The following is a 15291-nucleotide window of genomic DNA, read 5'->3' on the forward strand; positions in this document are numbered from 1 at the left end:
CCTAGAAAGTCTTCCATGTTGTAACCTGTGACAATAAAAGTCTGGCTTTTTAAAGCACCTTTAAGGAAAATGTTTAAAAAAGTCTATAGACATGTATGTTCACAAAGTGATATTGATTAATATGTTTCAGTTTCAGCTTATTGTTCTTTCATCATATAATTATATATAACTAAATAATATACAAATAAAAATATCATAAATGGATGTTATGTATGTTTTGGTCTTTTAAATAACCGGTGCAAAAATGATGGATTTTTCCATCTTTTTATATTAAAAAAATACTGGGGGAATGTGGGGATGGGGGTGGGGGAGTGGTTATAATAGTACAGATGATGATAACTTACATGGAGCAATATCTCTGTATCTATTTTTAACGATGTTGTCCGGATGTCGACAAATGTTCATTGTCATCCCTGGTTTTTTACGATATAATTGCTGAAAATGAATATAAAAAGTTGTGATTAATTGCAATGTAACTATTGTATATACCCCAAGCATCCAACATTTTTAAGCTACTGGCCAGAGTCAAGTGCCTTTTTTTGTATATATAATAACTAGGTCACACTTTTTTGCCCATGAAAAAAGTGGCCTTTACTTTTGTAAAGCATATCGCACCCCAATTGAAAAAAAAAAAACCCCAACTGGAGAAATAATTCTTTGCTGACAAATGTTGCTAGTTGAAGCTCAGGAACTGAGTAGTTTTATTAATGAGGAAACATTCTAATTTGATTCCAGGATCCTGGATTTTGAAGGCAAGTCCTTTCAAAGCCTAGCTCAACCAATTATTAAAATATCTAACCTCAAATTGGATCAATGCTGTCCCACTTTCTAGACCCTCTCGTAGCAGCATAATGGACTCTGCAAGCACGTCTAGATCTGGAAGGTTCGCCACCCTGGGACTCTCTGGTATATACTGGAATAGTGGCTCTTCTTCCTCCTCTTCAGCACCAACATACACTGTTGATAATTCAGAAAATAGGTTACAAGTGAAGACTCAATATCTCATTGTATCCACATTGCTAGGCAACTAAGACCCGTATGCTAAACTGACACTAGTGAAAATAAACACTTGGATGCAGACAGTGCATGCTGTTTAAATATAACTTGCTTCAAGGTGGATCATTAACAATCAAATTAGGGCATTGTTAGTGTTACTTGTGTACATAACATTTAACTCTTCTAGCTCTTCCTTCGAAGACATTTTTATCTTAAAATCCAATGGCTAGGAAATAACTAGCAATAGAAAGGAAAGGAAAACAATTATAATACATTATAAATCAAAATCAAAACAAAAATTTATTAATTGTATTATATTTAGTAAACTTTCCTCTAGATTTAAAATGACTTAGCTGTTAGATTCATTTATCTGTAGTTAGAAGGTATTGGTCAATCCATCATTCTTTTAGAATCTGATCATTGTTCTACTAATGAAAGTTAATGAGCATGTCCAGGGTAATTTTTAAAGATACAAAAACATTTAAATATAAAAAAAAATATATTTTTATATCTCATGTCCAAAGAATATTATGAGAAAGTAGAAAAAAAATTTATCAAATGTTCAAAAAATAAATTAAGTACTGTAGAAAAAGAAAACGATGAAACCAAGAAATTTTGACATACACTAGCATTAGGAAGGTTATGAAGGATGGTGACAACAATGATGATGATTATATGATAATCATGTTGGTGGTAATGATAATGATGATGAAAGGTGGTGGTGATAACAAAAATGATGACTATTTAGGAATATGATCTAGATGATTATGTTGATAATGATATGTTGGTGGTGATGATGATATTGATATAAATGATGATGACGTTTGTCATAATGATGATAGCGATTAAGATGATGAATAAATAATATGTTAATTGATGATGAAGTTTAATAGACTCTGGTTAATTTAAGTAACACAAAGGCTTGAAGGAGCGAAAATGTATATCCACCATTCAAAACAACTAGCAGAGAAAACATTCAAATGTTACAAGGGAGAAGACAAAGAAAATAAAGTAACATGCCACCCATAATGCATCTACGATATTAAAGAGCGCCCTCTTACCAACTGTTGTGTGATTGGATGAAACGTGCTCTTTAACAGTTAAATAAGGAGAATGAACAAATATCAATTTCATGTCCAACTTGGATGAAGCTTTGTTTTCAAGCAAATATATATATATATATATACACACACACACACACACAAGCTGTAAAAATGTATTTGAATTAAGCGAAGGTGTTAGGGTAGATGTGAAGTGTGTGCGCACATATGTATGTGTGTGTAATTATGCATGCACATGTATTTGCACACGTGTGTGCATGTACGCACGAGTGCTTACTTGTCATGAATAAATATTTCATTACATTAACTGAAACTTAATGATGAGAGTGTTGTTCCTGTTAACGATATTTTAATTAAATTCCTCTCATCACCCTTTTTTTAAATGTTTGCCAACATTTAATGTATAGAGTCCATCAACCGGTGTAAAGTAAAACACCCCTCTGTTTTTGTCTTTGTTTTTATCAATTGAAGATGTACTGTTTTTTATGGTGACCAACCATTCAAGCTCTCATCTTTTGTTTAATCCACCTAATGTATTTTATTATTCAGTTTATTTTTGGTGAATAAAATGAAATGAAAACACTTGATATAAGTTTCAGTACAAGTATCAACCATCAGTAGTTAACTTTACAATATACATATTTCCCTTATTACAAAGTAAATTTTAGTTCATTTAAATTTATTAGAAACAAGAACATAATTTACAATAATACATAGTTTCTTAAGTTAAATAAGATACATATCATGCATAATAAGCATTATGAATAAACAAAATTTAAAACCTCTAAAACTGAAATTAGTACTATCACAAATTTGAAGGGGATACATTTGTTATACAGCAGATAAAGTTAAGAATATAAATATCATAATCATACATGTACATAATTCATAAATTAACTTACCATTTGGGCGAACAGTGAGCACCAATTCTTTTGACATGGCCACCCCCATGGCTCGAATTTTTGCAACTACTTTCTCGTGGGAGACTTTACTTACATCTAAGTCATTCAAGAATAATATTTGATCTCCTTCATTTAAACGAGGAATACAAAGATCAGCCTGAAAGGAGAGGGCAAAATGAATAATAAAACATAAAAATAACAAAAAACCATAATATCTATTTCCTTCATTTTAACTACTGTTTAATCATAAAAATAACAACAATATAGTTACCTTTTCTTAATTTCAATGATTTTTAAAACAATTAACAATATACAAAGACAGATAAAACTTGTATTGAAAAAAAATCAAACAATACAAGGTAACAAAAAAAAATAAAAATTTTAATTGGGTTGCTTTAAATAATACAGTTTATAAACATATAATAATACATTTGACTTGTAATACTATAATCATGAACAACGCACTAAAGACAATGAAAAAAAAGGAAAACAATTAACAGACTATTAAATAATACAATTACACGTATCCTTTCAATTAAAGACCTCTCCAATCAAAGACCACCATTTACAGTAGACACGATTACGACACTACAACGACACGATAACAGACATACAGATACACATGCGCGCATTGTTGAAGAATACAAACTATGCGATGATATGGCGCTGTCGTGTCGTTATCATGTCTAGTGTAAATCTAGCTCAATTAGAGACCAAAGTTGCTAAAGACCGTGGAACCGCAGTCCCGAAAGTGGTCTTTAATTGGAGGGAGACCTGCATATTCTTTGCAGAGACAATTCAGTGATCAGCATCTTTCATTCTAAAGTCAGTCACGTATTGACCCATATAGATAATGTCTCCATTGGATTTTTTACAGTCACTTTCATAGTATGAATGACAATATATCTTTCCATTAGTAATACAACTTACAAACAAAAATTCACAATAATTAGTTGCATGATTACAGTAGTTGCTTACCGGCGTGTTTGGCGCTACCCGTGAAACGATAACCGGACTGTTATGATCTGAACCACCCTTTACGTTAAATCCAAATCGTCCCTGATTATCTGGTACCATGCGTATTGTCACAAGATTCGCTGAGTTTACTCCATTTGTCTGAAAAAGGAAACATTAAAATTAAACTTAACCATTCAATCAATCAATCAATCAATCTATCGATCAATCAAGATGTTTGCCAGAACGTTCAAAAAGAATTAACATACTTTTCTCCTACTACGGTATGTACATACGTAACTATTTTTTACTTATTATTACTGTTACTGTTGTTTATATAAATTATGATGTACATCAAAAATAGTAATCATAGACTTCATTAATGTTGTTACAAAATTCTCATCAAATTGACCTACGTAAGTTACAAGTGAATGATAAAAATTGGGAAAAAAAAAAAAAAATACATAAAATATAGTTAACATCTGTAATAGAATTGATATGTTTCATTCATTTCATTTCAATTCATCAATAGACCAACTTTTATTTCGGACTTGCATGTAATCCATAAAAACAAATATATAAATATAAATTTAACCTGTATGTACATATTCAAATTTACAGAATACCTTTACAATCATATTATGATACAACAGGAAATGCCATTTAAAAAACATCATTGAAGATTTCAATATAGAAGTAGCAATGCCAGACCCCAGAGAGTTTTCTGATGCAGAAATCCTTGACATTTCTTTTCTTACAAATTCGAAAAAAAAAAAGATAGCCTACAAAACAAACATGGTGCTAGCACTTCCTTATCTCGGTTTGCCTAGTAATCTCAATGCATTATTGAAGCGCTCTCTTAGCGAATTAATTGATTTGCTCTGATAATTAGCCCACAAATTTACACAATACAAATGCATACAGTAACTCCTGAAAAATGTACATTTTATCAGGTCAGTACAGTTATAAAAATTGATTTTAATTTAAAACAAAACAAAATTCAAATAATCCATTACATTATATTAATGGTTAATAAATCGAAAATATCATCTGTGCATTCAATTTAATTAATAAATATACTTAAGTTAAAAAATCAAGGAAAGTGCCTACTTACCAGACCATAATTGCCAGTTGCCAAATCGTAAGACTTCCCATTAACAGTTGATGGGCTGCTACCATCATCAATGAACAAAATATCTGGCGAACTTCCACTTAACCGATGCTTTTTAGAGAAACCATTTATTCTGTTGGAAAAAAAATGGAGAATATTATTTTATATTAATTCAGAGAATTTAAATTCAAGATGAATAATAGGCACACTGAATAATATATATTTTTTTTGAGACGATGAATAAAATGGAAGATTAATATTACTTCTGTGCATGACGTTCATTCAAAGACTTGATAGAACGCCACCGGAGGAGCGACATTTGGTTGACCGTGCTCTAAGCAGTGTCAGAGCTCTTGCGACAAAGTTCAGCAGTATGAAACATAGCAGCGATACAAGACGTGTGTTCTAGTCTGCGCTATAATGAAATATGCATGTAATGCAGGTTTCACTTATAGGCATTACGTATGAGTTTTCCAGGAAACTGTCTCATGATCTGTATTGTTACACTAGGCTGTAACATAATAATTAACTTGTATTAAATAATAAATATTAGAAAAAAGCAAACAAATTGGAACAGAATGTTGAATCATTGGTCTATTTTCTTTGAAAAGAACAAAGGCCATCATTTTCCATTATGAGTATTTTTATAGTCAAATAAATAAACGTAATCAACAAAATATCGAATGGATATCAACGAAGTTCAAAGAACACTGTGTTTGCTTCTTAAACATCTGCAGTACGCTCATGCACAACGATAATATATTCATGTAATTAATGTTTCTAAGAAATATCACATGGTAAACATTGGTAATTATAAAGTAATAACAAACAAACATGTCAATCTTATTTTATAGCAACTCAGTGTGGGTAGGCTGCAGATAAGACCTTCATTGTGTCTTAACAAAGAACTTTACAAAAGGCAACACAGGTATGTGAATATATTAAATGGAATTGACAACCAACAATGCTTGACTTAAGGAGTAAGATTAATTTTCAAATTATTTCAAAGAATCATAATTGAGTCTTGAATAGCACCGGTATTCACCAACTATTATTTACATTATATGCAACCTCCTCCACTCAGCACCAGAACGAATTTCATTCCAGTCCATTCAATTCTACCAGGTACCCCATGTGGTACAACAAGGAGGCCCAGGACCTCTGCCTAAGGTTTTTTCAGGCCCTGGGGACTCGGTCTGGGCCCCTGGCCTCAGCCACTGAGCTATTACACCACTCGTGGCTCATGAGGCACATGCAGATAAAGAGTGCAATGCTCAAGGACGTAAGCAATATGACCAGCCTTGTGCTCAAACATACGACCTTTCATTTGAAAGTTCAAAGCCTTATTGCTACACCACACGCTTCCACTTTTAGTGATAGAATAATTATTATAATTATTTTCTTGGGTTTTATTTCTTAAATGAGACATGCAAAGCACCTAAAAAGACCTGTGATACAAGATTCTATATGAAAATTTTATTATAAATTTTTATAACAGTTTATTATAAATTATTGTAATTTCAATGAATGTAAAAAATTGTTTTGCATCCAGATTAGAACACATTAAATGTGCACAGAAAAAAAATCATGATCATGTAAGATTATAAAGCACATGGAAAAGGACACATGAGGAAAGACAAGGGAATAATCATCAGAGAATAATGGGGGGAGGGGGAAATGGGCAGGGCACCTATTTGAACTTACCAGTAATATGACCCATGCTTCTATGGAAGTAGGTGCATATGTATTATACCCTTAAGGTTGATCAAACATAAGATCAATGAATTGGAGGTTTCACAATTAACCACTCTTTAAGGAATTCATATTTAAATACCAATCAATTAATCAAAATAATGTACATAACACTAATGCTCAAAGATACTACAAAAATACCAAGATTACTAATCTAAACCATTAAAAATTCATCTTCCTTAATGCTATTTACATTGTTCTCAGTATCAAATTTCCAATATTTATAACCAACGATTAGTCACTTGATGAAACAGATCATCACTTATTGGAAGCATGTTAAAATTCATGGAAATAAATGAATGGTGTTCGATACAAGTATAGCCAGCATAAAAATTATAATATGTCGTTGCAGAGTTCGATTAGGCCTTAAGGACTAATCTCTTTCTTTGAATCGTGAAAATATTATTGTCTCCATCTCAAGTTGAATTTCACATGATTGATGAGAATGATTGATTTAATCTTCATTGAGATCCAACCAAGACGTAATTTTCTATGAAACTACTAATAACAGATTAGTCATAATGGCACAGCAAGAAAGAAAAAAATTACAAATATTAAAATTAAAATTGTAATTTGGCAAATATGGGTATTAGGAATAACTAATAGGTTATAAATTATTATTATTAATTTTTTTTGGTACAATTAAGAATTATTTACAAGTAAAGAAATTTTAAGGTACGGTATTAGGATGAATTTAAAAAAAGCACTTTTTCTGGTAGATTTTACTGAATACTATAGTACAAATTACCAAGTAACAAACAAGGTACTTAACTCCCAATAAATTAGAATCTCTTAGATATATGGAGTACCGTATATATTCTAATAAATGCTCCCCTTAAATAAACGCCCCCTCTCGAGCCTCATTCGGAATAAACGCTCCTTCCAATAAATGCCCTACGTGTTTATTTTTTTCCTTGAATAAATGCCCCCTAAATGAGAGTAAACAAATATAATGGAAGCAACATCATACTCAACTGTACACTTTCTATTAATGCTCTACTCCAGTAGAATTACATATTTTCTAACCTGGTTAGGATCAGTAAGTTTTTATGATCACGCAGTAACACATTTTCACAGTAACTGTGCATTGTAGTTTCACATTTACAATGAAATTAAGGGGTGTATATGCGAGGTCTCACCACAAAATGAGTCGCATCGTTGGTGAAATCATATTCAGATATTCACCAAAACAGGCCAAAGTCAACATTTTTTACAAAATTTTGATTTTAATGTTTTTGAATAACTTGATACTTATATTTTATGATTGTATACTTTGTAAGTGAATTTTCTTGCCAAAACAGTGTTCTCTGCACATTTTCTGTAACTCTAGTCATATTATTTGTACAGGTTAGTTTATCTTTGAGGCTGATTTTCTCAAAACGTGGTTCTCATACACCTAAACTTTAATCTTTGGATTTACTTACAGTAGGGAAGCCATTCAAAGACCAAATGAAAGCTTATAATATGATCTACCCAAATATAATATAAAATCAATTTTTGAATTTCTAACCATGAGTCTCATTTTGTGGTGAGACCTCACATATTAGAGTATTATACGTACCCATTCAAAATAAAAATAAAAAAATAAACGCCTCCATCGAATTAAACACCCCCTCAAAAACACTTCTCAACAATAAACACCTCCGGGGTGTTTATTCAAATAAATACAGTATGTAGACATTATTAGATAATTATAAAATAAAAATACCTACAAAAACTCATATACACTATCACACATACTTATTCACGATATCTATGTGATATTGAAATATAATATAGCACGCAACACTTGTTTTGCACCAGAAAAGATGACATTGACGAGGTTAAAAATCTGTGATAGCTCAAAGCCAGGCTGTGTGGGCGAACAGTTAATTAAACATAAAACTCTCAGAAATTTTGCAACATCTACATTAAACCACCAGTGGTGACATAATCAAATATTTTAATTTCTATTTCCAAGTATTAGCTTTACAGGCACACATGTTCATACATTGCTACATTATAGCCAATCATGCGAATGGTTGGTTCAGGGTGTTTGCAATTTTAAGAGACCACAAAAGCGGACATGTAATCAGTTTACTCTATGCAGAGTGAATAATAATTTCTGTAATTATAAACTACATTTTTGATGTGGGAGCTATCATTACCAATACCAAATATTAAAATCATCATTCTTATTATTCTTATTAATTATTTATTAACCAAGTTAAATATCCAAACAAAATTACACTTACCCTTAATTACCTGACATCCAATCTACATGTTAAATACATAGTAATTCAGCAATTAAATATATTATAAAAGGAATAAGAAATTTAACTTACTTTGACTTTTCATGAGGAGATGATGGTATTTTACCATCAAAACTAAAGAAACGACTATTCCTCCTGTAAAACAAAACGACAATTCATGTAATTTAAATAAACTGTGGAAAAATATGAATAAAATTGCATTAAAAATTTTAATTAAGACATTAATTTAAAGTATTAAATAATTTATCAACTTTCAGCGAGACACAGAACAAAACAATGCAAGATTTCACTTAATTTAACATACACATGTTTTACTTTAAAAATTCCTCAACATTTTTTACAGGCCTACCAATTAGGAACTACGTTAAGAATAAAGGACCTCAGTAATATGTATGCATTTGTTAATTAGCAACAAGAACATTTTCTTGTTTAATTTTCTATCGAAATTAATATGTTACTTTAAAGAACTTACAAAGCAAGAAACATTATTTTATTTCTTAAAATTTTTTTTATTTATTTATTTTTTAATTTTATTTAATTTTTTTAAAAATTTTATTTTATTTTTTATTTTATTTTATTTATTTATTTATTTATTTTTTAACTCAACATAAATATATAACATTATATTATATAGTCATCAACAACAAAAAAATAATTCAGAAACATTAGGACTCTGAAGTTACAATACATATTAAATAAATCTTACACAAATATTTTAATTGAGAAATAATATGTGTATACATCACAAACCTGTGTTTTGGAACTAGCTTTCCAGAGAAATCAACGAGAGGGAAGAAAGCAATACTATAAAAAGGAACAGCTGGACACAACGCCATTTATGGTCAGTGAAAAAAAGGCGGTGATCTCGCACCAAAATTGACAAACACGAAGTAGGCGATTACTACATCTGTCTGTCAGCTCTCATACACAAGAAATTCTCTTTTTAAACGATTTGACTAGCTGTTTCTTGGTAAACTGTTTCGATGCACGAGATGGTTAAGAATTCTAGGAATATCGAGCTTCAGCGACCTTCGTATTACTTTCGATATTGAGGCAAAAAGCTACAGCTACATTTATAACAACATAACTCTTTATGTAGGAGCATGATTATTTTTTTACGGAGAAGGAAGTTAGGAGGATAGCTATAGAAGAGAATCCAATGTAAATGATATTTCTTTAATTATAAAATACAATGTTGGTGTTGTGGCTATCATTACAATTATCATTATTTGCATGAATCTTCTTGAAACATATTAGTTCAAAGAGGCATAGGTCTAGACTAGATTTTTGTCTCTGTATGTATACACACAATATTTTCTGGCTTGGTAGATTTGGTCTGAACCATTCCTACCAATTAATCTAAAAATACCCCACAGAGCTAGGAGGAAGGTTCACGTTGCTCTGGGATGTTTGTGTACCTAGTAGCAATGTAAAAATATCTTCACCATGAGATATGCTCTTAAATACTGGGTGTACTGGGTGTTGGGCTGGGCTACAATTTAGAAAGACAGTAGGTTTTGCGCATAGTTTCCAGCTAGAAACCTTGAAACAGAAGGCTAATTAGTAAATATATTTTATATTGTTATTGCTGCAGTGTTAGTATTAATTTTAGGCCAAATAATATTAATTGTTAGTTTCAAGTCCAGGATTTGAAATTATTTTTTGGTGAGGGTATTTACTATTTGCTTTTTACTATCCTATATACTAGTGGTAAACAGGCTGGTAAATAGTAATTAAAAAAAAAAAATTTTTTTTTATAACAAAAGTAAACTGAATCTTTGTAATGTATTTCTGCAACTTATGTTCCCACCTCCTCGTAGCCTTGACATCATTCTTTCAGACAGTCATTATTTTTATTCAATGGAAAAATGGATGTTTTTATGAAAAATAGCAAATAGTAAATTTTTTCATGAGGCATCAAAATTTGGTGAGAGTGGGGACGTGAAACCAGATATTTTATTTGGCCTTAGTTTGATTGTATTATAGAAAATAACATACAGATCTACACAATATATGGATTATTAACCTATTACATAGTAACAGATTAATGATTATAAAAACTTTAAATACAATTATGAATTAAAAATGGCCAACTTACTGATTTTCAACTTCAGGCCTGTGATTAGATGGTATGTATGCTGGTAATGTTCTACTCTCCGACCGAATAACCTCTGTCGTCGATCCTCCAATTGTTCTTCTAATTACCTTTTTACTTGGTGACCTTTTAGAAAATCAGGAGAAAAAAAAAACCAAGAGGATTATAAAAAAACGTCTTCAACAATAACCAATCAGAAAACCTAAATAATAATGTTACTGGAGTAAAAGTAATTAATATCAAAGATGAAGATTATTTACTGCTGCCAATCTGACCAATTAGGACTAATTAACAATTAAAAAATAACCTCAGAGAACCTGGGAAACACGTTGCTGTGAATTAGAAAATAAAAACCAATTTAGCACTGGTGGTAGATAATTACAATTCTCACACACCTCTTATCTTCAACTCAGCCTCTCCTTATCTTTACCTCATTCATCTGCTCGCTTGACAGTTAACCTATATATAGATATAGCCCACAAACATCCTTTATCATGTACCTCAACTGATACAGAAATTACTGATATCGAAAACCAAAAAACCCAATGTTGGCAAAGTGCCAAAATTGTAAAAGAAATTGCTCTTGTACATATATTTATATTAATTCTTAATTACATTATTGAACATTACCTTATTAATTAAATATTACACAGAATGAAATAGTACATCATTAACCTTTTAGTTACTAAAAATAAAATTGTATTAGATAAATATAAAACAAAAAGCACCATCAATACAAACAACTAATATAAATAGTTAAACAGGAGCCTTTGTACAAACCTTGTTACTTTTACAATGTAAGGATTGTATCTACAATCGTTACTTCTAGATTTTGCCAACTTTTGGAATTTGCTTAACTTTAACTGCGAAATTTCAGCACTTGCTTCACTGAAGTCACTAAAATTCATGCTAAACAAAGCTAACATATTCCCTTGCTTCTTCAACATCAGTTACTAAATGCATCCCATACAGAGGAAACCACAACTTTTTATGAACAGTAACACTGCTTGCAGCCAACAAATTTGATTGGTTGATGATGCAAACCCACAATATATGAATATGAATGAGGTTAATGAGCTTTAAAATAATATCCCATTGTAAACATTAGGAATATGGATTAAATTAATTGATCATATAACATATAGGCAGTTATTTATACAAAAGAAAACACAATACAAAATGTATTTTTTATGTATTACCAAAAACATAAATATTTATGAGTAGTCAGAATCATTGAATATTCTGGGAAAATGAGTCCACTTTCCTTCAAAGAAAACCATATATTTATATTTAATATGATTTTGTCTATTTAAATTTTTCTATTTTAAGAAGTCTATCCAACATGTATGAACATGGTTATCTAATTAACTGCCAGTTGGCTGTAATATAATAATTCTACATCAGGGGAAGATCTAGCGATGTCCAAAAGGGGGAAGGGCCCCCGAAAAAGAGATAACACCACCCTAGGGGGGAGGGGCCGGCCTTAATCCGCCCCTGTACATTCAACATTAACAATTGGTACTCTTGTTGTAAGTTGTTTTTCCTCCCCCCATATTTAACATGTGTGATCCCTCCAACAACATTACTATACAGTAATTATTTGGGGTATGGTGAAATAGGTTGCTTTTTCCTACCATAATAAGTATGATCAATCAAGGAAAGGTAATCATTTGTGACACTCGATGATACAGGTTTTTTTTTTTTTTTTTTTTTTTTTATTGTAAGGAAAATCCTGACTTAATTGAACACATGGCCTCGGGGGGTGGAAGGCAAGTTACTTACCCACCATACCGTTCCTCCACAATAAGCCTTAATAATTATAATGACTATAGTAACTATAAATGAAATATCATTATCAGCAGCAGCAGCAGCAATAATAACTGTAACTAATGTTTACCTGTGAAATTCTCGATCTTTATTTGCTAGCCTCTTCTTAGCATCCTCCATCGTTTGTAGCTCGGTTCTGCCACTAAAAATAAAAGATGAAAATGAAAGAATTATATAAAGATAATCAGACACGGAAATATTATTAGTTTGACAACTATCTTGCATAACTACATCCTGTTACATTCCCTAAACTTATGATAACATCAATGTGCAGTTGATTTAACTCTTTCCTAGTTAGTAAATCTAAAAAATTAAGTCCATTAAAATGAATAAAATAATTAAATGCTATATTGTCATATAATGTTCTAAAAAAAAAAATTTTCATACGATCAACAACAATTAAAATCACAATCGAATTTCAGATGGAATGTGTTCAAATAATGTTAGTTAATCAGATATGTAATATATGAAAACCAAGCATATCAAATACTTTACACCATGCAAGAACATTGCATAAAACTTGCAGTAAAATATTATACAACCTTCAAGCAAGCATGCCTGTACTTAGTACTAATAGTGTTCCCATGCACAAACAGAAAAAGGATTAACATAGTCAATATCCTTGTTTCTGTGTACAGTAATTAAGTAAGAAAATGTATGAAACTCTGAAGTCTAGTACAGACTATCAAATCCTATTTTAAAAAAGCATGTGACATGCCCAAATATGGTCATAATGATATCACACCATGACCATATAGGCATATCATGACCATATATAGGCATATCATGACTATACATGGGCATACAATAGTATCCCTTTGAAAACTAGTTCGAAAAATAAAAATCCCTGGAATAGAATGAACGGGTTACATATTCACACCAACGCAGAACGGCAAAGAGGTATTTTATATAATGATACACTAATATACTCGTCGTTTATACATTGAATCACATAACTACCATGTTCATAGCAAGTTCCTAGAATGATAAATTAAGAAATATGTACATCTCATATAACCAATTTAAAACCTAAGTGCCTTAGCTGATGTGAGGTTGCCAGGTTTTTGATGCACTTGTGCCAAGAATATCTGAGTGTTTCGTTGAAGGATGTCCATGTGGGTTTAAAAATTATTCACTACTGTTTTAGAATTTTTTAAGTATATGAAATCTAGTATTTTGTGATGTTAAGCAGAAATAATTATAAGAATTATAATAATATTTTTTTCATTATCGTATTCTTTATGCTTACTATATTATTTTTATCTTGTTAATCAGGGTAAAAGATACATTGGGAATGTAGTTGTATTTATTAAAAGCAGTATCACTGTATACTTATTAACAGGAAAGATGCTATATGGGAATACGGTTGCAATATAGCACTGGTATCACTGTATTGGTATGTCAGATAATTAGTTCAAAGTAATAACAATCATGAATATTGGTGTAATTATCAGTATACAAGCTAATAGAAAGCATTCCAGTTCTGCTATCTCATAATTCAATTTTGAATTATTTTTAATAAACAAATCTTAGAAAAATAATTCAACGAAATTTACATAAACAATTATAATATTTTCATGTTAATCTTCTTGTCAGGTTAGTTACTATGGCTTGATGGGAATGATGACCTTTAAAAATCTTCACCTGCAACACACGACCTCGGGTTCAGTGTTCTACAGGTCGCTACTTCAGCGATGTATTTTCAAATGCAAGAAATTATAATCCATATATAAGTTATAATAATACAATTCATGAAGATTGGATTTTCTTTATTATATTAAAACAAGTTTATGAAATCAAGTCATTTAAATTATTTTTCTACAGTTTCAACAATAGAGCCAGAAAAGATTTTTAATAAATAGAAGCAAACTCATGCAATAAAACAAAAATACATTAAGTAACATTTTCATAAGTTTGATCTATATACTTATGCACCGAATAAATAAGACAACACATGAATATGCATAATTTATGCAAATCAAATACACATTTAGGCACAAAATGCAAGCATACTACAACCATTCACACAATATAGAACCATATAACGGTATATAATCAAATAAGGTTAGATTATTTGATTATATAACGTTATATGGTTCTATATAACGGTATATAATCAAATAATGTTATAAACAGTGCTCGAATAAAGGTTGTTTGAAAAAGTGCCCTGGTGGCAATTGAACTTGCGACCTCTCGATTTAAATGTGAGTATCATACCACTTGACCACAGAGGCCGCTGGTGTATATCAGATACAACTCAACAAGGACACTTCTTCAACCAATTGATATACGCCCACACAAAGTATAGAAATCGGAGCTGTATTAACAACAGCATTAACAA

At 30.8% G+C, this 15291-nt stretch overlaps 1 protein-coding gene across 5 annotated transcripts in view; it reads right to left on the minus strand.

Annotated features, from left to right (window-relative positions):
• The window catches only part of LOC117125366 (tyrosine-protein phosphatase non-receptor type 4-like), a 99711-nt gene that overhangs the window by 10641 nt on the left and 73779 nt on the right, over positions 1-15291 (minus strand). For all 5 annotated transcript variants that reach the window (XM_033271869.1, XM_033271895.1, XM_033271877.1 and 2 more), the window contains 8 exons: positions 13021-13092; positions 11127-11249; positions 9101-9163; positions 5028-5157; positions 3938-4075; positions 2960-3116; positions 800-957; positions 345-435 (listed from right to left, as the gene is read on the minus strand). In XM_033271869.1, coding sequence (XP_033127760.1) covers positions 345-435; positions 800-957; positions 2960-3116; positions 3938-4075; positions 5028-5157; positions 9101-9163; positions 11127-11249; positions 13021-13092 — 932 coding nt within the window. The remainder of the gene's footprint in view (positions 1-344; positions 436-799; positions 958-2959; positions 3117-3937; positions 4076-5027; positions 5158-9100; positions 9164-11126; positions 11250-13020; positions 13093-15291) is intronic.

The sequence above is a fragment of the Anneissia japonica genome, unplaced genomic scaffold (assembly GCF_011630105.1).
Source record: "Anneissia japonica isolate Jap-2015-1 unplaced genomic scaffold, ASM1163010v1 scaffold466_len1169948_cov191, whole genome shotgun sequence".
Classification (NCBI taxonomy): domain Eukaryota; kingdom Metazoa; phylum Echinodermata; class Crinoidea; order Comatulida; family Comatulidae; genus Anneissia; species Anneissia japonica.